This window comes from Simochromis diagramma, unplaced genomic scaffold (assembly GCF_900408965.1).
Source record: "Simochromis diagramma unplaced genomic scaffold, fSimDia1.1 OVJJ01000344.1, whole genome shotgun sequence".
Classification (NCBI taxonomy): domain Eukaryota; kingdom Metazoa; phylum Chordata; class Actinopteri; order Cichliformes; family Cichlidae; genus Simochromis; species Simochromis diagramma.
In genome coordinates, this window is record NW_024387375.1 from 5,734,690 (window position 1) to 5,762,341 (window position 27,652).

The 27,652-nt window shown below is 39.2% G+C and overlaps 1 protein-coding gene across 5 annotated transcripts; it reads left to right on the top strand.

The window, feature by feature from the left end:
* On the top strand, positions 1-27,410 carry LOC120719754. Of its 5 annotated transcripts, none has more exons than XM_040009206.1 (20): positions 3-1,113; positions 1,195-1,227; positions 2,427-2,469; positions 10,700-10,854; positions 11,450-11,584; positions 11,952-12,146; positions 14,015-14,206; positions 14,736-14,927; positions 15,565-15,756; positions 16,286-16,477; positions 17,149-17,346; positions 17,517-17,530; positions 17,618-17,640; positions 18,359-18,459; positions 21,288-21,373; positions 22,219-22,298; positions 23,936-24,095; positions 25,294-25,456; positions 25,581-25,634; positions 25,733-27,410. In XM_040009206.1, exons 1-20 carry the CDS (start codon positions 1,086-1,088, stop codon positions 25,978-25,980), a joined length of 2,484 nt encoding a protein of 827 aa, XP_039865140.1. In that variant the 5' UTR covers positions 3-1,085; the 3' UTR covers positions 25,981-27,410. The 5 variants fall into 5 exon arrangements, with proteins under 5 accessions (XP_039865144.1, XP_039865140.1, XP_039865143.1 ...); XM_040009208.1 differs by having other exon boundaries at positions 4-1,113; positions 16,286-16,431; positions 17,295-17,346; XM_040009209.1 differs by lacking the exon at positions 16,286-16,477 and having other exon boundaries at positions 15,565-15,699; positions 17,284-17,346.
* Positions 27,411-27,652: the final 242 nt, after the last annotated feature.

The following is a 27,652-nucleotide window of genomic DNA, read 5'->3' on the forward strand; positions in this document are numbered from 1 at the left end:
ACATAAAACACACATGTACACACACACACACACACACACGAAGATTTGAGCTTGGAGTGTATGTTCGACATGATTTATTAGTGAGTTTTTACAACATAAGTCAATCCTAATGAGTCAGCGGTAAAATAATCTACTGGACGAGTGGCCTGGGATGGAGTCGAATTCACGTCCTTGATGATCTTTTTGTTTTCCTGTCCCTCCCTGTCTACGATGCTATCACACCAGCTGGATTAAATGGAATGAAGGACCTTTACTTTTAACGTTTTTTTCTGTCTTTTTCTCGTTTTTCTTTTTCTTTTTTCTTTTTACTTTCTAAATTGATTCAGCAATATTTTCCTCGGGGATTGGAGTATGTACGGTATGTAAGTTAAAATAAGAATCCTATTATCAGAAGGACTGCATGTAGGGCGCAGCGCTCCCCATGACAAACAGATGGGAACTAGCAGCATTTGGGTAGCTCTCGTCAGCATACGACGATCGTTAACATGTCACACATGTAGACAATAGGGTTCAGCCCATTTCAAAGACGATCACTTTTCAAACAGCCTGTCGTCACTTCTAAGAAGATTTCATCATCTAAAACATGTATCAAGCTGAATGAAAAACTGAATTTTCACAAACTAACTCCCATGGATGACTTGGGAACTGCATCAAAGTAAAATGCTGCAATAACAGACAGAGATAAAAGTGTTCACCATCAGATCTGGACTATCTAAAAATTGAACCCACCAACAGGACAGGAAAGCCAGGTTCCCCTAATAAATCTTCATCTCAGTGGGATCTATTTCAGGTATAGAAATCAGTGCACACCTGAGTGCGGTGTGTTTAAAATTGGAATCTATATTGTCTAGAGCAGCTGCATACTTTAACAACTGCATGTTACAAGTCTTCTATTGTTGCGGAGCTTCTTGGTTTGCATGTAATCAAGCGCTCTGGTTGTGTGCCCCCGCTACCGTGACCCTCTGGTTATAAATGACATATTTTTAGGCGTTATTACGTGGGAGGTGGGGCTAATTAGACTATTTAGCCGCATATGTTTGCCTCTCAGACTCAATGGGAGACACATTCTCCTAAAAGGATTACAGATGTACCTGCTTCAGACTCTCGGGTTTGGTAGGATTTCGTACCTTTGCTGAAATATATATTTGAGTATTTTAAGGCTGTATAATGATGGTTTTCCACCTGTTCTTTTAGCTTGGCTGATTTTTGGATTCTCTACTGATTGTGGTAAGTGATATTGATTTATTTATTAGTTCTTTTTGAGTTGTGAGGATCCGTGTATAGGGCCACTGGCTTGACACAACTGATAAGGTTCCGACTGCTGGTGCGCTGTTTGTGGAAGCTTTGAGAGAGAGAGAGAGAGAGAGAGAGAGAGAGAGAGAGAGAGAGACACCGTGCGTCATAGGTAATAATGCTTGGAGGCAAGGTATTTTTTTTTCCACTTCCCACTGCCAGTATTATAAATAATAATAGCATGCATATATATATATATATATATATATATATATATATATATATATATATATATATATATAGATATATAGATAGATAGATAGATAGATAGATAGATAGATAGATAGATATGACAGGCAGAAAAGGGAGGGGGTAATAAAGGGATAGCGTAAAAAGAAATGCACAATGTATCACCAACTGCCTCACCGCTATTAACAAACAAACATGCAACACCTGGAACACAAACAAATCCACAGGTATATAAATCAGCTAACTTCTTGTGGTGTGTGTGTTGTTGTTTTTGGGGGTTTTTTCCCATCTTTTTTCATCTTCTAGTAATTTACTGTGGCGTTGTGGGAAAAAGAATGGGAAAGGTGATAGCATCAGACGCGTGGGCGGCAGACTGTCCGGGCGTGGGCGGCAGACTGATTCTTCCATTTGAAGACACCTCGGGGCAGTCTCGTGGGTTCTTCAGGGACGTCAGACTGTAGAATCATATACCGGTATATCTTGTATAGTTAACGAGTGGTATGGGGAATATTATTGGAGCAAAAAGGATTTGTTTGTACTTCCCAAACATTTAGATCTGTGAGGTCAGTTGTGTGTGCGTTATCAACTCGGTGTGTGTTTTGCAAGAATATTTACAGAACTTCATAAATAGTTCAAAAGGTGCATAGGCATCTGCAAATATGAATTAAGAACCTCTCGTGCATGCAGACCTTTAAATGTAAATTCAAACTTGAGGGCGTATTATGAGTAAATGCCCGGGACAAATCTATAAACGCCTCCAGAGATGTTCAAATTCTTCGATTAAATCACTGAAAATAGAGACAACTGTTTTACCGTCAGTCTTTTTTTTTTTTAACCTGTGGTTCTTTACATTCTTTACCGTAGACAATCAAGATTCCTAATGCTATTCAATTTTAGTCCAAGTTTTTAGTAACTCATCATTTTCAATTTGTGCTTGTTGACAGTTTCTGCCGCAGGAGCAAACGCAGCCTCCAGAAACGACTGTGGGTGAGTCACTGTTTCTTCACTCGCTTTGTGTTCTTTAATTTCTGGCCGCTGATCAAAGGTCAAGCGTTTGGTTATAGACTACAGAGAACTCATTGTATTGATACGGCTCCTCGCAATTTTAGAGTTCGAACAATTGTGTTGATTACAGTCGAGGCAGAGTGGTTATGCGGTTGTGCAGATGATGTTGTTTGCGAGGGCGGCGGCAAAGATGAGTGCAGTGCCGGGGCCGGTGAAGAGGAATTCCGCAGTAAGTTGAATGAAATGGAACAGCGTGTCCCCAGGGGGCTGGGACTGGTGACTGGATCAGATTTCAGTCGTGAAGGGAACCTAGGTGATAAGGAAGTGTTGGGCAGGTGTGATGGTAAGGAGAGAAAAGAAGTTGGTTTTGGATTCTGAACACATTTGACTGCGTGAGTGTGTGTGTGTGTGTGGGGGGGGGGGCGCGAATACAGATTAAATACATGGTATGCAGAAGCAGACGGTGCAGTCTGAAAGTGAATGGGAGACTTCAAGGTGGTGTCAGGTCAAACTAGATGGTGGTCTGCAGGATGATTTAAGAAATCAAGGATATGAAGCAAGAAAAGGCAGAGGCAAGGGTCACATGGTGAAACTGGAAACAGAAGAACATAGAGTTCTCGGAGGATAAAGTACATCAAAGTATTTAAAGGGAGAGGTTGTCAAAGAAAAAGTGTGATATTCAGGGAGATGAATGTCAACAGGCTGTGAGGAGCCGTTTATTAATACCTGAACATAAAAAAAGCAAGAGGCAAAATGGGAACTGAGGTTTAACTAACATAAACTGGGTGAACTAACTCAAAACACTGAACAGCAAACCCGGAGATGGACACAGAAACATGGAGAGAGAGAGGGAGCAAGTTTGTGTGACTAAGGCTAGAGATAGAAATGTACAATGAGTAAAGAGAGCCTGCTGAGAGGGTGGAGAGAGTATTCTGAAAAGCTCATGAGAGTCAAAAGTGGAAGAATGGAGGAGTGTTGAATCAGGAAGTGCAGGACATGAAAAACACACACCACTGGGTTTTTGAACAGTTTTCACTCGAAGTCTGTCATCACTGTGAGTGCTGCTATAAAGTCAACTAAATAAAGTAAAAGGTATAACATTTATTTTAAAGCATATCCAGGCACTTTGAATTACTGACACTGTAGGTATGAAAGGTGCTGCGCTGCAGTGGTTTGATCCATATCGTTTCCCTTCGGCAGTGTCATTAGAAGGCATAGCATACATTTTCACTGCTTTGCAGATGATACCCAACTTTGTCTATCCATGAAGCCAGATAACACACACCAATTACTTAAACTGCAGGAATGTCTTGAAGAGATAAAGACATGACTTCTAAATTCAGATAAAACTGACATTATTGTACTTGACCCCAAAAATCTTAGGCTACGTTCACACTGCAGGCGAAAGCGCATCAAATCCGATTTTTTTGACCCTATGCGACCCATATCCGATCATGGTATGACAGTGTGAACGGCACAAATCCGATCTGGGTCACTTTCGTATGTGGTAGGGGAGACCGGGGATAGTTGTAACGTGGGTCAGTTGTAACACTTCCAATTTCTCCAATCAGGGCTAAGTTTCAAATGATGTGACTCATCCTGTGCATGCCCAATTCAGTTCTGCTATCACATGTGAAAAATCAGCACATTTTGTCAAACACAGACAATTTAACATGAAAAAAAGTAATTTGTATGCCAAAAAGTAAGTTTTTCTACTTTATTTCAATTTGTAATAGCATTATCTGCTTTGCAGTTAAACTCATCAAACTTAAATTATGTTATTTGTATGTCTATGGGGATATATTCTGTGTAGGTCTTTAGTGCTAATGTTTTAGCCGTTGGCTGTAATGTTAGCTAGTTCATGGCTATAGGAGTCTGGGTCAGTTGTAACAGCAACAGTCTGGGTTAGTTGTAACAATAATGCAGATGTTACAACTTACCACACTTTTACTTTAACTTATATTAAACAAGTTGGGGCAACGACATCAGCAGAGAGAGGTTCACTGGTCGCATTTGTATATGCGGTTAATGCCATTGGCAACACAATTCCTCCACTGTTTGTGTTCCCACACATACATTATACAGACCACTGTGTCAGAGATGGACCAGTAGGAAGTACTGGTAGTGGAAATAAATCAGGATGGGTGCAAGAAACAGATTTCCTCATCTTTCTGAAGCACTTTGCAAACCACACCAAGGTGAGCCATGATAAAAAGTAATGGAATTGCGATGCTGGTGAACAACTAAATTTTTTCAGTTTCATTGTTATGTTCAAAATTGGTGCAAGAGTTGTAGGTTATATTGCCCACTGAGCCAATGAGGCCAAACTCAAGGAAGACCAACCAAAATTAATGAAATATTCAGTTGCAGAAAATTCCATAACTTGTCTTTTTTGGGGGGTTGGAATATGTTCAAAAGCTAGATTTCTGCATTCTGTCACACACACACAGCTACATAAATGGATGTAAGTGCATTCATGTGTTGAATAAACAAAGATTACACGTTAATGTTTTGTTAGTACCCTTATTTCATTGTGTTACATTTCACCCCAGGATATGTTACAACTAACCCAGACTATGGGGTTAATTGTAACATTTCACTCTTCGTGTTTGAGACCATACCATGCAATGGGTAATTGTGCTGCAGAGAAAATAGCTGCACTATTTAATAGCAGAGACATGTAAATACTTTGCATTACATTTTGAATCCACTACCTTAAAAGAGCTCCAATTTACAGACAGAAATGTCAAAAATGTTACAACTATCCCCGGTCTCCCCTACTGAATCCGATACATATCCGATGTTTCAGAAAGCGACTGCTGTTTGAACGGTCAAGTAATAATAATAATAATAATGGATTGCATTTATATAGCGCTTTTCGGGGCCCTCAAAGCGCTGTACAATTCCACTATTCATTCACTCTCACATTCACACACTGGTGGAGGCAAGCTACAGTTGTAGCCACAGCTGCCCTGGGGCAGACTGACAGAAGCGAGGCTGCCATATCGCGCCATCGGCCCCTCTGGCCATCACCAGTAGGCGGTAGGTGAAGCATTAAATCCGTCTTTTACGTCACTGACACAAGACAGATGCCAATTATCAGCTCCGGAGAAGCGCCCGAGAAGACATCGTGAACGCTTCCTGGCCATCCGGTGAAACTCCTGGGAAGACAATGTTGGAGAAACGTTAACATTTTATTTGTACTGCATAATCTGCAGACTCTTACAGAAATCTGCAACTCCTTTGAAGCACCGCTCCTCTCTAAAACAGCAATAAGGATAATTATTAGGTTATCTACATTATTATGTAGATAACAAAATAACTTAAAGCAAAAAATTGGGAAACGTGAAGTCGGAAGTCTTTATATTAAGGGCCATCAGTCAAACAATATTGTTTGCTCTGGGTTTTAACAGAGCGCGTTGTGTGTGGCATCTTCTTTTGCGCATGCGGGCTGCTTTGAGCGTTCACACTAGAGCGCGTTTGCGGTCGCATTTTATTTGTAGTGTGAACGAGCAGACAAAAAAATCGGATTTGATCAAAAAATCGGAATTGAGCATTAAGACCTGCAGTGTGAACGTAGCCTTAGAAATATGGTGTCTGCCACAGTGAATAAATGGACTCAAGCGCAGGACTTTGTTGACCCTGAAGATGAACAGTTTATTTACAATGTCACCAGGTGCTATATACAAAGATGCAAGGGGAAAGGGGCTCCAGGGAATCCGGGGAGGGGGAAGGAAACACTCCACACTCCTGTTCGACCACTACTCGTAAACCACTTGTGCTCATGAACACACTCCAGGGATAAACAGGTCCAGGAAGATCTATATACAAGAGAGCACAGTTGCAAGCTAGGAAAGCACTAGAGACAAGAATAAACAGCAAAGAGCTGGGGCTACACTGACCTGTGTCGTGCAACGATCCAGCAATGACAAATACTGAGCTGTCGTCTTAAGTAGTAGCTGGAATGGAAGTATAACAAGCAGTGGGTGAGTGATTATTTGCAGGTTCGTAGGCCAGAAGCGGGAACTTGCAAGGAGTTCCACCCAGGCAGAGGAGAGGGAGGGAGAGAGAAACAAGAATATTAGAGTGATGCTGAAAAGCTAGTTCATGTATTTATCACTTCTAGGCTTGACTACTGTCATTCATTATTATCAACTTATCTTAACAACTCCCTGAAGTGCTTTCAATTGATCCAAAATGCTGCAGCAAGAGTACTGACAGGGACTAGAGAGAGCATATTTCTCCTATACTGGGTTATTTTCATTGGCTCCCTGTTTGATTCAGAATCTAATTCAGTAGTACCATATCACTCCAGTAGAGAAGACTGTAGGCTTACATGTGGATCCTGGAGTATTTAAAAGTACAGCATTTGAATAAAGTGAGTACACTCCTCACATTTTTGTAAATATTTTGTTATACCTTTTTATGGGACAAGATTGAAGATATGACACTTTGATACAATGTAAAGTAGTCAGTGTACAACTTGTCTAACAGTGTATTTAACCGTGTATATGCCTCTCTAAACAATTTAACACACAGCCATCATTGCCTAAACCACTGGCAACAAAAGTGAGTACACCCCTAAGTGAAAATGTCCAAATTGTGCCCTCACTGGTGTTATGTGACTCATTAGTGCAACAAGGCCACTGGTGCAAATGGAGAACAGGTGTGTTTGAATTTGGTGTTACTGCTCTCACACTCACTCATACTGGTCACTGGAAGTTTAACATGGCACATCATGGCAAAGAATTCTCCGAGGATCTGAAAAAAAGAATTGTTACTCTACATAAAGATGGCCTAGGCAATAAGAATATTGCCAACACCCTAAAACTGAGCTGCAGCACGGTGGCCAAAACCATACAGCAGTTTAACAGGACAGGTTCCACTCAGAACAAACCTTGCCATGGTCGACCAAAGAAGTTGAGTGCACATGTTCGACGTCATATCCAGAAGTTGTGGAAAATAGATGTATGAGTGCTGCCAGCATTGCTGCAGAGGTTGAAAGTGTGGAGGGTCAGCCTCTCGGTGCTCAGACAATACACCACACAGCATCAAATGGCTATTGTCCCAGAAGGAAGCTTCGTCTAAAGATAATGCACAGGAAAGCCCGCAAACAGTTTGTTGAAGACAAGCAGAATAAGGACCTGGATTACTTGTGGTCTGATGAGACCAAGATAACATTATTTGGTTCAGATAGTATCACGGCTGTGTGGTGGCAACTAGGTGAGGAGTACAAAGACAAGAGTGTCTTGCCTGCAGTCAAGCATGGTGGTGGGATGTCATTGTTTGGGGCTGCATGAGTGCTGCTGGCACTGGGGAGCTATAGTTAATTGAGGGAACCATGAATGTCAACATGTACTGTGACATACTGAAGCAGAGCATGATCCCCTCCCTTCAGAAACTGGGCCATAGGACAGTATTCCAACATGATAACAACCCCCAAAACACCTCCAAAAGACCGCTGCCTTGCTAAACGAACTTAGCAAGGTACTTAACTGGCCAAGCATTTCTCTAAAACTTAAACTCTACTGAGCATCCGTGGGAAGTCCTCAAAGGGAAGATGGAGGATCAAAAGGTCTCTAACATCCACCAGCTCCAGTATGTCATCATGGACGAGTGGCACCCCGTGAAGCTCTAGTGAACTTCATCCCCAACAGAGTTAAGGCAGTGTTGGAAAATAATGGTGGCCACACAAAATATTGACACTTCGAGGACAGCTTGGACATTTTCACTTAGGGGTGTATTCACTTTTGTTGCCAGCAGTTTAGACATTAGTGGCTGTATGTTGAGTTATTTTTAGGTGACAGCAAATTTACACTGTTATACAAGCTGTACACTGACTACTTGATATTGTATCAAAGTGCCATATCTTCCATGTTGTCCCATGGAAAGATATATTTGTATATTTACAAAAATGTACTCATTTTTGTGAGATATTGTATAATGGGAGGCAGAGCCTCCAGCTTTCAGGCCCCTCTTCTGTGGAACATGCTTCCAGTTTGGATTCTGTAGACAGACTCCCTCTCTACCTTTAAGACTAAAAGGCAGGGAACTTAACTTTCCTTGACTTTTCCTTAAAACTTTCCTTTTTGAGGAAACATATAGTTAGGGCTGGTTCAGGTGACCCTGAATTCTCCCTTAGGCCATGTCCACACTAACACGTTTTCGTTTGAAAATGCATCCTTTTGCCTCCGTTTTGGTCTTCCGTCCACACAGAGAGTAAAGATTAATATCAGTTTGTACATGCTTCAGATAGCTTTTCTTCAAATTCTTTAATTCTCACTCGCTTTTGCAGCTTTGTACTTTTGTGTTACTCACAGCAACAACTCCACCTCTTTGTTAGTCCATTTAAAAAATTCGCTGCTTATCCTCAACATTTTGCCGCGACGTTTCAAAGAGCCAGAAAGTAAATAAATGACTGACAGAAGTGAGGCAGGTTGAATCGTCTTGTGTTTCACGCATGTGCAGTACTGGAGCATTAGTGTTTTCGCCTGTTTCAATGTGGATGAATAACTCTGTGAAAACGAATGAAAACGATAGTGTGGAGTGTTTTCAGACTTATACATCATTTTCAAATTTATCCGGGCTAGTGTAGACATAGTCTTAGTTATGTTACAGTAGGTCTAAGCTGATGGGGGAGTCCCATGATGCATGCGTGTTTATTCTTCACTGATATTTTTCACACACAATATTTGTCTGTACACTACTCTGCATTTAATCAGTGGGAAACTTTTCCTTCCCACTGTCACCAAAGCGCTTACTCACAGGGTGTCATATCATTGTTGGGTTTTCTTTATTTTCTCTTTATTATTGTAGGGTTTTTACCTTACAATGCAAAGTGCCTTGTGGTAAGTTAAGGTTGTGATTTGGCGCTATATAAATAAAATTGAATTGAATTGAACTTTTATTTATACTATAGGGAGGGCCATCTTTTTAAGCAGTAGTACAGTAAATTACATTGTATATTGTATTTTACAATGACAAATAAATGAACCATGAACTTTGAATGGATTAGTAAGGAGGAAGAGAAGACAGCAATGAAGAGGCTGAAGAATGAAAGGCAGTTGGTTCAGATGGCGTACCTGTGGAGGAATGTGAGAAAAATAGAGAGGTATCCTTGTACTAACACTCTGAAAGCAATGTAAGCTTTGAGAGTATTGATGGAGTGCCAAGGTGCAACGAGAGGAAATGTGGTACTGTATGAAGAAATCAGGAATTCCAGAGAAAGATATGAGGTTGATGAAGAAGATCTATGGAAACAGTGAGACAATGGTGTGTGGTAGGAGTGACAGGTTCATGGTGGAAGTGGGATGAATGTCAGGCGTGATTTGGGACAGAAGAATAGCAGCAAGAGTGAAAGGGAAGGTTTACAAAATGGTAGTGAGACCCACTATGATGTGGTGCCTAGAAAAGGAGACAGTGGCACCTAAAAGAACACAGGAGGTTGACATCCAGGAGGCAGAGTTAATGGAAAATGGTAAAAGGACTGATACTTCTATAGTGCCTTTCTACTCAATATGAGCACCTAAGGCACTTTCTACTACAAGATGATGGGGTAGTCTGTTTCACATCTTCAAAGAATCAGTTGAGAATACATAAACCTTTTTGTTTTTAATCATTAAGCTTTAAATTGTAAAATGTCCTGTAAGCTATAATGGAAATAACTAAGCATAAACTGCCTTATTAGAAGAGTGAGGAAGATGTATGGTAAAGGGGCATGGGTCAGATTCAAACCTGGGCTCCTAGCCATACATCAAGTGGTCACCTGCTCATCCCAGAGAGCTAAACCAGTACCCATGAGCTTCTACATTTAACCCAGTTGGAAAGATGTGATGGAAGACATACTAAGACAAGTTAATGTAAAAAAAATTCTGAGGAACTTCGACTTTGAGCTGGGATTTTAAGAAGTACCTTCCAGTTTTTGACATTTGGAGTAGAGGGAGGTTTTAAAATGTCCTATATTCAGATAAATTTTATGTCAGCACAGCAAGGGTGGAGGTGTTAAAAATACTATAAACAGCTTATGGGTATGCTCCTGTTGCTACATTTTAGTGTATTTTCATAGTTGTCCAATAGAGGGCATTAGTACAAAGGTTAAAGGGAGTAGTCTCTCTAGGTTTGACGGTGTAAAACAGCAATTTTCTGTATGCACTGTTAAGTCTATGGAATTTACTGTCATTGATAATAGGCTTTGGTTATCTGTGCTTTTCAGAAAAGACTGCAATGGGACAAAGTATGACACACAAGAAGCTGCTTGCTGTGGAAACAAACTTTACCCAGGGGCGAGTCTGTCTTGTTGTGGAAAGGAACCTTACAATCCTGAAAAAGCAACCTGTTGCAAAGTACAAGACGGAAACACTCTCAGAGGTAACGAACTTGAAATCTAGCTAAACTGAAACTGAAATTTTGACTTTGTAACTGGCCAATAAAGAAAAGCACCTGAAGAGCACCTAAATTAAAAATCTTAATAGAAAATAAGTTAAAGAGCACAAAAACTCTTAACCACCTTTCTGGCTTTATGAAGCAGTTGAATTGTACCGCTTTAGACTAAAATTTGTTTTTAATACAGAATTTAATTGACTGAATAAATTGGAAGTTGACTGTATACACCCCCTACTCTGGTAAAAAAAAAAGTCATGGCAGATACTGTAATAAGAAAATCATTACCCAGTTATGGATAGCTATGTTTGAACTTTTTGGGTGCTTGTTGTTGTTATTATAAATTAGCATGCTTTTTGTCAGAGTGCAAATGAACAGAAAAAGAACAATAAAGTAATGATGGGAAGTCTGGATTCATTGCACACATCTGTATGTGTTCATCTGCTATCACTAAGTCAGATGTTTCCATTTATTCAGAGGTATTGCAACATTTCTTTTTTTGAACAGCTGTGGGCCATTTAACACTTAACATGACACTTTCAGCTGTTATACTGCTTCTAGTGTTTGTGTCTTTATTTTACAGCCAATGTTACTCATGGTCTGAGTGAAAAGGTGTCCAACTGCTGTGGGCTGAAGCCCTACAACCCTGTCAATGAAATATGCTGTCAATCAACCATCACTGCAAAACCTGGACCAATGGCTGAATGTTGCGGTAAAGGTGAGCTGACACACTGATGAAAAACATCATATTAAGCATATATTATATAATTAAAAGGCAAAATTCGAAGACAGACAGTGTTACAAACAAAAAACAGGACTTCTTGAGAGTTGTGATTTTCTACTGCAAAATGTACTTATTTTATGTAAGTAAGGAGAAATAGTGGAAACAAAAGAAGATGGATTTGTGGTTCTAGATGTTCATTTGAACATACGGTAATGTTGTGTAGAAGGATCCCTCGTTCTTCAGTAGAACAAATATACAAGTGGAAAAAATCTAATCAGCACCGGCAGAATGTTGCAGAGGCTTATCAGCTTAGTTATGGTTGAGGCCAAAGAGTTAAGAATCTCCATGGTATTCTCCACAGAGGCTTTTGCCAAGGACAAGCAATTGTGTTGCGGTGCAAGTGATAAAAAGAAGATTCTGGTGAGAAATTCCAGTTTCCACCGGTGCTGCGGGCACAACCAGTATGATAACAGGACTCAGTGCTGCTGTGAGAATGAAGGTGTTCTGGAGGTACAACCGAAGGATTCATCTTGCTGTGACAAGAGCTCCACTACAGGTAACTCATTACTTTGTACATTTACATGTCAACTGTGGGTGACTCATTAGTTTGTACAGCCAAAGGAGCTTGCAAAGAAAAGCGTCTGGACTTCTTTAAGTTACTTGAAGACGTTTCACCTCTCATCCGAGAAGCTTCTTCAGTTCTAAGGTCAAATGGTGGAGAGTCCCAGATATAAACCTAGTGGGAGTTTCCCCCCACAGAGGGACAGAAGGACCCCCTGATGATCCTCTAATCGCCTGAGCCAAGGTGTGAAACTGGTTGTGGGTCCCAATCAGCCAGAGTTTCAGGTGAGCTCATTGTGAAACCTGGCCCCACCTTATCATGCGAATTCCTGATATCAGATGGCCCAGGGTGTGAGTGGGCGTTAAGTGCGTCTGGGAAGGGAACTCAAAACTGGATTATAGATGGCAGACAGTTGGTGTTGTAAACCACCGCCTCTGTTCAAAGATGGTCGCTCACAGTGGACATAGATGGCTTCTTTCACTCCTCTTTCAAACCATCTGTCCTCTCTGTCCAAAATGTGAACATTGGCATCCTCGAAAGAGTGACCTTTGTCCTTTAGATGCAGATGGACTGCTGAGTCTTGTCCTGTGGAGGTGGCTCTTCTGTGTTGTGCCATGCGCTTGTGAAGTGGCTGTTTGGTCTCTCCAATGTAGAGGCCGGTGTATCAGAAAAACTCAGGAGGGTTTTCTCCAAGCATGACATCCCGGTGCATTTCAGACCCAGCAACACGCTCAGACAAAAACTGGTTCACCCAAAAGACAAAACTCCTAAACACAGACTTAACAATGTGGTGTATGCTGTACAGTGCAGCGAGGAATGCCCAGACCTCTACATTGGAGAGACCAAACAGCCACTTCACAAGCGCATTACAGACTAACTAATAAACCTGCCACATTTGTGTGTATTTTTCTCCCTTAATTCAAAACTCTATAAATGGTAAATGGCCTGTATTTATATAGCGCTTTACTAGTCCTTAAGGACCCCAAAGCGCTTTACATATCCAGTCATCCACCCATTCACACACTGGTGATGGCAAGCTACATTGTAGCCACAGCCACCCTGGGGCGCACTGACAGAGGCGAGGCTGCCGGACACTGGCGCCACCGGGCCCTCTGACCACCACCAGTAGGCATGGGGGGAAGTGTCTTGCCCAAGGACACAACGACCGAGACTGTCCAAGCCGGGGGTCGAACGGGCAACCTTCCGATTACAAGGTGAACTCCCAACTCTTGAGCCACAATCGCCCCACAAGCGATACCATATTTTATAAAAGATCTGCCATGTCTACAGTGCTGTTGATCCTCCAATAGTTGTCATATAGCAATCCAATAAAATCCAGACTCATAACTGGAGGTGATGACTTTGTCATTTCCTCTACAGCTTTCCATAGTTGCCTCAACAAACCAAAGCAACTATAGTGTCAGATAGCTGTTTTGTTGTTGTTTTTTTACAAACTTCCACAGAATATTGTTTAAACTGAACTAGAGCTAATCATAAGATTTTTACAGTGAAAAGCAGTATTGCAGAATATACTGTACGAGAAACACATAAACACAAAGCTAAACATGAATTAACTATGACTGAAGTATAAGCTTGTGGGGATAGGTTAATTGGATAATCCAATTTGTCACTAGGTGTAAATGTGCGAATGAATATGAGTGCGAATGGTTTTCTGTCCCTGTGTGTTGGCCCTGCGACAGACTGGCGACCTGTCCAGGGTGTACCCTGCCTCTCGCCCTATGACAGCTGTGATGGGCTCCAGTGCCCCCTGCGACACTGAAAAGGATAAGCGGAAGCGAATGGATGGATGGATGGATGAAGTATAAGTCTTACAGTTTTTAGTATCTGATTCGTTTTCACAGGAGTGCATAATGTAGGAATTCTGCATTGTGGTCCGAATGATAATAAGAAGAGTCTGGTGAGGAATTCCACTTTCCACCAGTGCTGCGGGCACAACCAGTATGACACCAGGACTCAGTGTTGCTGTGAGAATGAAGGTGTTCTGGAGGTACAACCGAAGGATTCATCTTGCTGTGACAAGAGCTCCACTACAGGTAACTCATTACTTTGTACACTTACATGCAAGCTGTGTGTGACGAATCCAATAAAAACAGTTGCACTTGTTGTCATATTGTACATATGAGTCTTAATGCACATCAGACTTTGGTGAGAAATGTATTTGATTGAGTAAACATCATAGAATTAAATACTAATTAATAAACTTGCCTTTAAAAAAGATCTGCCATGTCTACAGTGTTGTTGCTCCTCCAATAGTTGTCTTACAGCAATCCAATAAAATCCAGACTCATTACTGGAGGTGATGACTTTGTTGTTGCCTCTACAGCTTTCCACAATTGCGTCAACAAACCCAACCAACTATGCTGTCAGTTAGCTGTTTTTCTCAAACCTCCACATAATATTATTTAAAATGATAGAGCTAATCATAAGATAATCATTTTACTGTGAAAAGCAGCATTGCAATTATTATTTTTACAGTTTTCTCGTACAGTATAAGCTAAACATGAATTAGCTATGACTGAAGTATAAGTCTTACAGTTTTTAGTATCTGATTTTTTTTCACAGGAGTGCAAAATGTGGGAATTCTGCATTGTGGTCCGAATGATAATAAGAAGAGTCTGGTGAGGAATTCCACTTTCCACCAGTGCTGCGGTCACCACCAGTATGACAACAGGACTCAGTGCTGCTGTGAGAATGAAGGTGTTCTGGAGGTACAACCGAAGGATTCATCTTGCTGTGACAAGAGCTCCACTACAGGTAACTCATTACTTTGTACATTTACATGTCAACTGTGGGTGACTCATTACTTCGTACACTTACATGCCAGCTGTGTGTGACGAATCCAATAACAACAGTTCCATTTTTTTTTCATATTGTACATATGAGTCTTAATGCACATCAGACTGTGGTGAGAAATGTATTTGATTGAGTAAACATCATAGAATTACAGACTAACTAATAAACCTGCCACATTTGTGTGTATTTTTCTCCCTTAATTCAAAACTCTGTACAAGCGATACCATATTTTATAAAAGATCTGCCATGTCTACAGTGCTGTTGATCCTCCAATAGTTGTCATATAGCAATCCAATAAAATCCAGACTCATAACTGGAGGTGATGACTTTGTCATTTCCTCTACAGCTTTCCATAGTTGCCTCAACAAACCAAAGCAACTATAGTGTCAGATAGCTGTTTTTTTTTTTTTTTTTTACAAACTTCCACAGAATATTGTTTAAACTGAACTAGAGCTAATCATAAGATAATCATTTTACAGTGAAAAGCAGTATTGCAGGATATACTGTACGAGAAACACATAAACACAAAGCTAAACATGAATTAGCTATGACTGAAGTATAAGTCTTACAGTTTTTAGTATCTGATTCGTTTTCACAGGAGTGCATAATGTAGGAATTCTGCATTGTGGTCCGAATGATAATAAGAAGAATCTGGTGAAGAATTCCAGTTTCCACCAGTGCTGCGGGCACAACCAGTATGACACCAGGACTCAGTGTTGCTGTGAGAATGAAGGTGTTCTGGAGGTACAACCGAAGGATTCATCTTGCTGTGACAAGAGCTCCACTACAGGTAACTCATTACTTTGTACACTTACATGCAAGCTGTGTGTGACGAATCCAATAAAAACAGTTGCACTTGTTGTCATATTGTACATATGAGTCTTAATGCACATCAGACTTTGGTGAGAAATGTATTTGATTGAGTAAACATCATAGAATTAAATACTAATTAATAAACTTGCCTTTAAAAAAGATCTGCCATGTCTACAGTGTTGTTGCTCCTCCAATAGTTGTCTTACAGCAATCCAATAAAATCCAGACTCATTACTGGAGGTGATGACTTTGTTGTTGCCTCTACAGCTTTCCACAATTGCGTCAACAAACCCAACCAACTATGCTGTCAGTTAGCTGTTTTTCTCAAACCTCCACATAATATTATTTAAAATGAGAGAGCTAATCATAAGATAATCATTTTACTGTGAAAAGCAGCATTGCAATTATTATTTTTACAGTTTTCTCGTACAGTATAAGCTAAACATGAATTAGCTATGACTGAAGTATAAGTCTTACAGTTTTTAGTATCTGATTTTTTTTCACAGGAGTGCAAAATGTGGGAATTCTGCATTGTGGTCCGAATGATAATAAGAAGAGTCTGGTGAGGAATTCCACTTTCCACCAGTGCTGCGGTCACCACCAGTATGACAACAGGACTCAGTGCTGCTGTGAGAATGAAGATGTTCTGGAGGTACAACCGAAGGATTCATCTTGCTGTGACAAGAGCTCCACTACAGGTAACTCATTACTTTGTACATTTACATGTCAACTGTGGGTAACTCATTACTTCATACACTTACATGTCAACTGTGGGTGACTCATTACTTCGTACACTTACATGCCAGCTGTGTGTGACGAATCCAATAACAACAGTTCCATTTTTTTTTTTCATATTGTACATATGAGTCTTAATGCACATCAGACTGTGGTGAGAAATGTATTTGATTGAGTAAACATCATAGAATTACAGACTAACTAATAAACCTGCCACATTTGTGTGTATTTTTCTCCCTTAATTCAAAACTCTGTACAAGCGATACCATATTTTATAAAAGATCTGCCATGTCTACAGTGCTGTTGATCCTCCAATAGTTGTCATATAGCAATCCAATAAAATCCAGACTCATAACTGGAGGTGATGACTTTGTCATTTCCTCTACAGCTTTCCATAGTTGCCTCAACAAACCAAAGCAACTATAGTGTCAGATAGCTGTTTTTTTTTTTTTTTTTACAAATTTACACAGAATATTGTTTAAACTGAACTAGAGCTAATCATAAGATTTTTACTGTGAAAAGCAGTATTGCAGGATATACTGTACGAGAAACACATAAACACAAAGCTAAACATGAATTAGCTATGACTGAAGTATAAGTCTTACAGTTTTTAGTATCTGATTTTTTTTCACAGGAGTGCAAAATGTGGGAATTCTGCATTGTGGTCCGAATGATAATAAGAAGAGTCTGGTGAGGATTTCCAGTTTCCACCAGTGCTGCGGTCACCACCAGTATGACACCAGGACTCAGTGTTGCTGTGAGAATGAAGGTGTTCTGGAGGTACAACCGAAGCATTCATCTTGCTGTGCAAAGGAGTCAGCTAACCCTGAAGGTCAGAAATGGTCAAATGCAGTCTCATGCATATCTTACAAATCTATTTAAGATTTAACTCTTAGCTTCATATTTTCTATTAAAATGTAATGACAAATGATGAGTTAATGGCATTTATTTTGGTTTAGTTTGGTTTTCCACTTCAAAAGTCTTTGTGCTTTATCTTTACAGGTTTTCAACAACTGGTAAGATACATACTGCAATAAAATATCATTCTTTTACTTTTTTGTGCAAATATATGAATGTTTGCCTTTATGTTTTATATTTTTCAGACACATGAGCTCCAACACTTTTGGTAAGTAAATGGGTTTTACTATAACAATTTTTACTATAATGTCATATGTAGACAAATGTAAATTTAATCTAGTCAAGATTGACTATCATGCATTCAGGCTTTGTAGGAAATGTTCTACTCTAATTTGAGTTTATTTACAGTTGTGCTCAACAGTGTACATAGACTCATCACTGGCATGAATATCATAGTAAATTTGTGCTTAAATTATTTCTTTGAACTGCTCTTTTTCATGAGAGACTATACAGCACACACCTTTAATAATTTAAAAAACAATGGGTGCACAATTTTGAAATGATTTTTGATCTTCTGTAATCCCCACAGTGCCAAAAGTCTAAATACACCCCAACTAAGTTAAATGTCCCTTAGTAAGTCGCACCTAAACCACATACTTTTGGTAGCCATGAGCAAGCTTTTGGCATAAATTTGATCACTCTTCTTGACAGAATTGGTTAATTAGGGGTTAGTTAATTGAAATTTGTTGGTTTATAGACACACAATTGGCTTTAAGCCTGGTCCACCAATTTCTTTCAGTTGGATTGAGGTCACAGATTTAATCTTTACTGAATGAAATCCGAGTACACGCAGTAAAGTGTGATGCTATCCAGTAGCCGGTAAAAAGAAATATACCTGTTAATACTTTCTGTTCTGCTCTGTGGTAGTGTACCAGTGATATGGAGTGTTTTTTGTGTTTATTTTGGCTGTGTTTGTCTATCCACAGCACTGAACCAAACACACATCTCTGTGGGTCGACATGTTACAATCCAAAGACGCATCGTTGCTGTGAGAGACACCAAAAGCCTTTTTGGTTCTGCGCCTCAGGTATTACCGTCTCCATAGCTGTTTCTTTGAGTGAGTGTGTGCCAGGGAAAGTTTTCAAGAACTCTGCATAGTCCTGCAAAAACAAAAACAAAACTAAGAACACTCTTAAAGCTTCCCTGCAGATGTTCTATCTATCATTGATCATTGTATGTGACATTGCATCATCCCATGGTTTTTATGTGGGCCTGTAGAGTGAGTTGAATCAGATAAGGAACAGCCCACGCTCCAAGAAGGCAGTTAGAGCTGAGTGAGCAGTTTAAACATGTTTATCTTACGCGCAACCGTGTAAAAACAAAAAGTTTTGCAGCATAAATTTCCCCTAAAGGGAACATTGCATCATTTGCTTTTGTGACAGCATCTCATTTTGGAAAATCCCTAGAATGGAAAACTATCTGTTCTATTGACAAGATGTTGTTAAAGAACTTTCATCTAGGATGATGAAACTATATTATATTATACTGTAACCTGTTTGCTCATTGTGAAGTCAATACCAAAAAACCCTTTTCCAAATGTTTAGGTGAGGGGCATGTTTCCCACTGTGCTGCATCCTCTTGTCTTTTTACACAACTTGTAAGAAATTAGGAGATCAAATAACTTTTGAAGTCGCATGTTTCAAGTGCTAGCCAGTTTTTTGCCTCTTTAGTTTTCCACAAAGTGCCAGATGTTTTTATTGGGTGGCAGATCCTGAGGAAAGCATCAGTTTATCAGCCATGCTTTTATGATAGTTACAGACTGAAAAGAATACAATCTTATCTGCACGTGTTCCTCCAAAGGATGTTCATTATTAATGGTGCTTTCAAGTTACCCTGGCCCCATGCCTCTATAATGGTACCCGTAAATAACGTTTTATTGGTCCGTATTTAGCTTGGATGATGTTGGCAGCTGAAAGTGTGATTCATCAGTCCAGAGAACAGTTTTCCAGTTAGCCTTATTCTATCTAAAAATAAGCTCAGGCCCAGATAACAGTATAACTAAGGAAAGATCATGGCTATGGGTAGAATAAAATGATTTCTGTTTGATTCAGTAATTCATCCAACACATTGTCATCTATACATGAACTCTTTATGTGAAGTCTTCCTACTAACAGCCATGCTTTAGAACTTTAAGGGTTCCTTTTACAACAATGTGATTAGTCACTTGCAGCAATAGTCCTGACAGAACGTTGATATGTTGTTATGCAAGTCAATAAGGTACTGCATAATACACAGTCTTTTCTCAGTTGACCTTCCATATGGACCTCATGCCTGTATGGTGATTTAAAAAAAAAAAAAAAAACTATAATTATTATAGTGTGTTTAGTGTCAGGAAAGAGTCAGAGTCATCATGGGGTTGAAACGTACCCCAGCTGCAAGGCTCTGTTTTCCAACCAGAGGCAGGATGAGCCCCTGAACAGCTGATCAGTCTGCAGACTAGGACCCAGCACTTTCTTCTTGTGAGGCAACCATGTCAAGCGCTGCACTACAATGACTGACCCTGAACTTTAGTTCAACCAGTGAGTTGTTGTAATTTAACTGTAACCGCCAACACTGTTATAAATCCATCAAATCAAATCTGCCACAGAGACAGTTTTAGGCCTTAAGTTAAATGGCTTTTGCCCAAAAAGAGGGACTGTTTTAAAAGAAGTTCACAAACAAGTTCACATTGACATTCTTATCTTGGGTGTGTAAGTAACTCTGACAGTTAGAAAGTTAGACAAAGACTTTTTTTTCTAAGGGTTCCCTGAAGACTTTAAATATTTTTTTTCATCAAACTTTCAGACAGTGAAGTGTGTCTTTATTTTTCCAGACAGTACATCTTGCCAAGATCAAAATCATGGAAAATGTAAGCTGTGCGGAAGGGTGGTTCACTTACAAATAAAAACTTTTTTTTCTCCCTACATAGAAAAAGATTTCATTGTTCATATTAGCAAAAGGTTAAATTGCTATGGGAAAATGGTCTTGATATTTTCCCCCAGACCACACAATTGAAAGAGCTTCCATCTTTTTGAACCACCCTATGAAAAACATTAAAGCTTTGCAATGAATAAAAAGGGATAACTCAGGATTATCTTTGAATCCAAAAAAGGATGTGCAGCAGCTGGTTTGTTCAAAATCTTGGCATCTATATCAGTTACTGTACTCCACAAAAGACGTTTTTTTTTTTTAAATCACCATATCGTAATCACCATAAGGCATTAACTTCTGAGAGTTTACATTCCCTTCATGTCAAGTATTCCAGTGTGGAGAATTAAAGCTCTAAGCCCGGAGGTGGAGGGTTTTAAACATGTGGTTTGGTCTTTCCATAATATGTGAGCTGTTCAGAAATGTCTGGTATGCTTAACAGCCCACATCAGGGTGTGTAGTGTTAACCTTTATCCTTTTTTTTGCATTTTCCTGCACTAGTTGAGCACTCAAAACACTTTCTACTATAAATCCCTTTCACCCAGTCACTTACATGTAGGACTAAGCACTTTTATCTAACATTCAGACACACTCACACTACCGTGTATGCATCAGTGGTAACTCAGTATCTTGTTCACTATCTTGCCCAATGAAATGCATAGTGGGGACAGCTCTTCTACCAACCTAGCCCCAGACGCCTCCTACAAAGACTTGGAAACCAACCGAATTCCTTTATTTTATAGTCAGTATTTTGCAAAGGAGGGAGAATAAAGCAACTTGTGTGTAACAAAGTTACACACAAGGTAAAGTTGTCTTATTTACCTCAGATCCTCTGAGTCATCTTTCAAAGACATCATTAATCGCAACATGTTTTATTTTTACTGCAACTACTATCTCTTCTTTCCACCTAACCCCAACCCACCCCAACCCTCACACCTATCTGTTTAGGTCAAAGCAAGGCCAGGGTGTATGACCCACGTATAGAAGTCTGCTGTGATGGATCCGTATTTCGATGCAAGCCGTGGCTAGATCAAGTAATGTACAAATTGTTTTTTGGGTTTTTCTTTTCCTTTTCTGGGCCTGCTCAGCTGTTTGTGTTTTTTAATCAGTGTAAAGTGCAAAGCTCAACAGTTTTAATCTCCTTTTCTGTAGGAAAATGAAATCAAGCGTTCAAATTATGGCTAAAGCCTAAAGCACTGTTTCCTTAAAAAAACAAAAGGGAAAAACATATTAATGGCATTTTGGTGAGATTTTTCATTAAAGTTTTTGTTATTAAAAATGAAGGGCCTCATGCTGCAATGTTCAGTTTTACACAAATAACTGACAGCAATGGTACCTAGTGATCCCAGACAAAAAAGGTTGTTTTTGTGCAGCTTCGATGAGAGAGCTTAGAGCTCCACCCCGCTCCTCTTATACAGTAACTGAGGGTGTTTTTCAATCTGATGTTTAAACTCGTCTAGCGGTGTTGGTTTTGGTTACCACTACTGCAGAAAGGTCCATAAATCTGGTAAGACAAAAAAAAATTAGATATGTTATGTGTGGAAATGAGACCTGTGTAATGTTTGAATTGTTTCAACTTTTTGTGTTTTTCCTGATTTTTGCATTTCATCTTCTTTTTGTAAAAAGTCATAAATGTATGTGTTCATCCATGTGCATTTAAATGTGCAAATAAAAGGGTTTGGCTGTTTGTGCATTGTTGAGCAATTTACTGCATTATTTCTGATTCTTCAAGTGCTGTGGTGTGACTGCGTATGGCTCAGCACAACGTGGAGTTCTCTGTTGTAATGACACCTTGTACGAGGGCAGAGATGATGGAGAGGAATGTTCAGAGATGTGTATTCCTTACAATCTGGCTAAAGGGACTCTATGTTGTTCTCAGTTTTATGGCAGCCCGGGACAACACTGCTGTGGGACGGAAATTTACCGGCCTCGTACTGAGATCTGCTGCAATGGACACAGGTGATTGTGTGCGTGTGTGTGTGAGTGAGTGTGTTTGCGTTGCTGCTTTACATTGCTGAGAAAGTCCAGTGAAAAAGGAGTTCTTTAACTTTGTTGTTTTAATCAGTTGGAATATAACGCTGGTTGGAATTTTGTCAGACAGGGTGGCTGAAAGTATGGAAACATTTTTTATATGTAGTCTGTCTCTTGAGTGAAAACAGAAACCGTCTGAGAAAGGCGAAGCAGGGAAAAAAAACATTTCGCACGAAACCGTCTGAGGAAGGCAGACGTTCTATTTTCCCCTTGGAAAATGCGCTGAACTACTGTGCCAAGGAATCTCTCAAACAGCCTGTCTGGGTCTTTTATTGGGTTTGGTGCTAACTGTTAGTTGTTACACCCTGTCTGGTCATGACATATGTCTTTCAGTGACTGATTTTTTTTATTTTTTTTACGTGGACACTAACAGAGAGCTGAAGCTGTAGCTCTAATGATGTTCTACTTTTAATTCCCAGCCTGTGTAAAGACTGTGGTAAAGACATTATCTTTCAAGCTGGCATCCAGCAGTGAACATGAGAACTCTAACTCAGCCTGTTAGAAGCATGTTTCTTCATGTCGCTGTCCATATTTAATTTTAATTAGTACCTCTGTTTTCCACCCAAACAAATCAGAAAATGTGTGATTTGTTTAATTACTTTACATTGCTGATGAAAACTGGAATTTCCTCCTTTTTTTTTTAGAATCAATATGGGAACACGGGAGCATGGGAACAACTTATTCTGTCTCTTCTGTGAGAACTAAGGGATTAAAAAAACATCTGCATGGCAAAATCCTTTTAAACAGACATGGTGTCTGAGATAGGAAGACACATAATTACCGGAGCAGAAATCCAGCTTCATCTGTATCCTCTTAACTTACTGTGCCAAACCTCTCTTTGTCAGCCTGTCTGAGTCCCTGACTCTGACTGCCATTTGAAATTGTTATGTTTAAAAACCCTGTCTGTGTGCATGACTCATCTCCTGGGATGGCTTTTTGTTTTCAGTCGGATTTCTCAGAACCCTCCAGCTGTGACGTAATAACCCTATTCACCACACTACTGTGTTGCCCTTACCGTTATTTCATCATTCAGTATTTCTCATATGGGTTGAAAGAAATATTGATGTATAAAATATCACGTTCAGATCTCAGTTTCTCTTTTATGGTTAGTTCCAGATCAGCTGAACTCGTTGAATTGTGGCTGTTTTCAGCTACAGTAGCTGTACAGTAACAGCAACACTGGGTATAAATGCATTCTGTGTAGACTCTGTTGAAATTGCTCTGATAGTGTGTTTCTTTCACTTCACCCTGTGTAAACACTGTTTTGAAGCAGAGAGGAAGTTAGAGAGGCTGACTTCAAGCAACATACTTAAGCAGTGATCTAAGTGGGCTAGTACTTATATATTGTCTTTCTACTCAAGCAAACACTCAAAGCACTTACTTCTATAAGCATCATTCACTTAAATATAGACATTCATACAGCTCATTTATGAGCCTAAGTACTTTGTACTAATATTCGGAGTGCAACAGCAGCAACTTGGGGTTCACTTAGCCTCCTATGAGCATACTTCTTTATGTCACTGTACTTAATTTAATTCTAACTGCTACCTCTGTTTTCCACTCAGACACCCCAAATCAGAAAACCTTCACTGCTGTGGGGTCAAAGCCTACAACATTAAAGACCCACAGATGAAGTGCTGTGCAGGAACACTGTACAATCTGACATCATTAGACAAGCATGGAGGGGACGCTCAGTGCTGCGGATCTATCCTGCAAAAGCCACAGGTAGATTTATTAATGGTGTTATCTGAGGATCTGTTGTTTGTGCATCTATTCATGTCTTACATGTCTTTTCAAAACTTACATTTTAACTACTGATTTTATCTATTGTTCTGATTTTATCTGTTTTGATTTTATATCCTGTTTTGTTTGTTTGTTTGTTAATTAGTTTGTTTGTTTGCTTGTTTTAATCAATTTTAAATCATGCTTTTATTTGTTTTTGTTTCTAATGTCTCTGTAAAGCACTTTGAATCACCTTGTTGTTGAATTGTGCTATACAAATAAACTTGCCTTGCCTTGCCTTACACTGTATTATATCATTGTCACGGTTCGCTTGAGGACTCACACGCAGGACTCAGAGGCACAGTTGGTATTTATTACAGTTCCACCAGGTGTATATACAATTAGTGCAGGGGTAGTGCTATATACAAAGCGGTGACAGGTAAAAGGCTCCGGGGAAATCCAGGTAGGGAAAAGACACTTGCTCCTCTTCTGACTCTCTCCTATCGTGACCAGCCTCTCTCCAAACACTCACAAAAAAACAGGAATCCACTCGGGGAATGCAGGGTCGGGTCCAGGGGATCTATGTACAGAAGGAAACACACGTTAGAGGTTTTGCGCAGGGAAGAACTTGCTCAGAGCTGGGCTGCACTGACGCGAGTCACACACAACGATCCAGCGATGAGTAGAAGCCACTCCCTGGCTTAAATGCTGGCTGCACTGATGAGGCCCAGGTGTTTCCTCTTCAGAGGGGCGTGGGCCGAGGACGTGAATCCACCATGAGTTCCGCCCTGGCGAGAGAGCGAGAGAGAGAGCAAGAGAGAGAGCAAGAGAGAGAGAGAACGCTACTAGTCAGCGGCCTGCTGATCCCCTGGCCGTGACAATCATAAGATCTTATAACATAAAACAGTTGTGAAGTTGGAGTAGTTATTGTTAATATCAGGCTCAGTGAGCTCCTCTAAGCAGTTTTCTCTAAGGCCATAGTGAAATCTATGTTTGAACTGCACTCTGGATCTATTTACTGTATATCTGACAGTCAGAATAACTTAAGTCAAATCCATTCTTCGTTCCCATGTGCAAAAAATATAGCTAAATTCAGCCAACGTACCAAAATTACTGACTGAACTTAATGTTGTGGCCTCACTGGTTGCAAACGATTATGCTTTCATTAACCATAATGAATTATATATCTTTTCAAAACCAGGATATTTGCTGCTCAAGCCAGGAAAAAGAGGTGCTTTACTCTGTCAAGACAGGATTTGGATGCTGTGGTCACCTCTATTACAACACTACCCTGTGGTCATGCTGTGCTGAGAGGCTGAGAAGAATCCATGAACCAGGAAAGGATCAGAGAAAGATGATTCATGGTCTGTTGTATCTGCTTAAATGTCCTCTCACAAAATTAAACTTCATTTTGTGTCATTTTGACTTCATAGCACAGTTGAGGTAATGCACTTGACCAATAATATGCCTGTAATGTTCTTTTTTTAGGATCCAGACTTCTATCTTTGAATAATCTAAACACAAGTGATCTCTGCAAAGAAAGTAAGATATCATCTATAATTTTCAATATTGGAACGAATGTTGTTCTTAAATTTTTTATGGGTTTTTAATGTAATGTGCTTGTGTATCTCTTTATTTAGTGTACATTGGGACTGTGGAAAGTGTGTCTGTGAAGAGCGTTGTGTTCAGTAATGTGCTATGGGTTCATGGGAAATATGCCAACGTGACAGCTCTGCCTTTGCATCACATCTTGGACATAGATGATCACTGCAAATCACCTAAACTGTTTCTTGGGAAGACCTACATCTTTAACAACGTTAATATTTTCACTGATTTCAACCATGACTCTGTTCTTCAGTCGCTCCATTTCATTTTTTCTAAATGTTAATCTTAGATCACCACTGTCTGATCTATGTATGGTCAGTTATTAGCTATTCTCTTGTTTTTGTCTTAGAACAAGTACTTAATTTTTATTTACTCAGTGTTGGTTTTCTTACTCTAAAATAGTGCTACACTAAGAGTAATGCATAGGGGTATTTTTTATCCTCAGAAGAATGTACTGTTAAAGTACTCATTACAGGGATGTTCTCTTACATGGTCTATTAACAATATAACACTGAACCTTAGAAATGCCCATTAATTTGTAAAACTCTACCCTAAAAGGAAAGACCATTGAAGCTTAACATTTGGGCACTTTGCTGGTGTAAGCATAAAATCAAAGAACCAGCCATATTTCTATCACACATTTTATTTTTACATTAGTTATTGTTGTGCAAGCACACATGAAAATGTTTAAAAATGTGATCTTTTTAATCTTTTTGTTACCTAAATAATTGAAGAACATGTAACTCAATTGAATTAATTCATTAACTGAAATATGTTTACTCAATTAATGCATTATAGAAAAAATTAACTTGATTAGGGATTGCATTACTTTTAAACTGTTTAAATTTAAAAAATCCAGAATTAGTTATTAGTGATATTACTTACAAGTTGCTATCAGTAATGCATTAAATGTTCAACGCTCATTTCCATCCAAACCATGTTGCTCTGTTTTTGAACGCATCCTAAAATGTGTGCTCGGTAATCACTACTGTTACACAAGCTAATTAGTGCACAGTGTTGTTAACTTATACATGCAGTAATGCAATATGACCATTATCTTTCAAAGTCTGAAAAAGCTAAAGTAGTAACTAGGATATCCAAGCTAGTGTTGGTTTGAAATTAACAGTAGCTAACACCTTAGCTATCAGTGTAACAGGAAGCAAGGCATTCAAGAATGTTAGCATACAGCTTAACGGTCACATAAGCTAAACTGCTATCAGCTAATATGGTTTATCATTTGAAATTTTTGTGACTGTTATTTTTATGCCTCTTTTTTGCACTGAACTAAATTGTAAATGGCAACTATTTGCACTATTTGAACCATACAATTGAATGTATACATGTACTGTAAAGCATGATTTATTTGAAAGATAAAGCTTGTAACTGTCAAATGGTTAGTTGACAATACCATTATTATAAGCACCCCAGTTCTCAGTGATCCCTCTAAAAATGCAATATTTCTGTTTCTTTGTAAGTACCTACTTTTAATCACCTTGACCCAAGTTATTTTTATATATGTGACTTTCGGGAAGATGTTTGGCATTTATTGTACTGTATGTCTTTACTAAATTGGGAAGAACATACCTTTAAGCTACTAACAGGACAAGCTCATGATATACAGTATATATATTATATATTATATTGCATGTTTATATTTAATATTTAATAGCACCTCCTGTATTATTAAGTTTTAAATAAATAAGAAGATAAGAATAACTGAATGTGTGTGTGATTTTTTTTATTACTGAGTTATCACCTTGAGGTTGGGATTATCAAAAGTGGAGGTTCTTTAGCAAAAAAAATTAATGAAAAAAGAACTTGTATTACAATATGTGCATATAACAATTTATTGGACTATATATACATAACTATTACTACATTTTATATACACATTGTTTATTTGTATATTCGTAGATATTCAACAGAATTAGATAATAAATCAATACTCTGTGCTT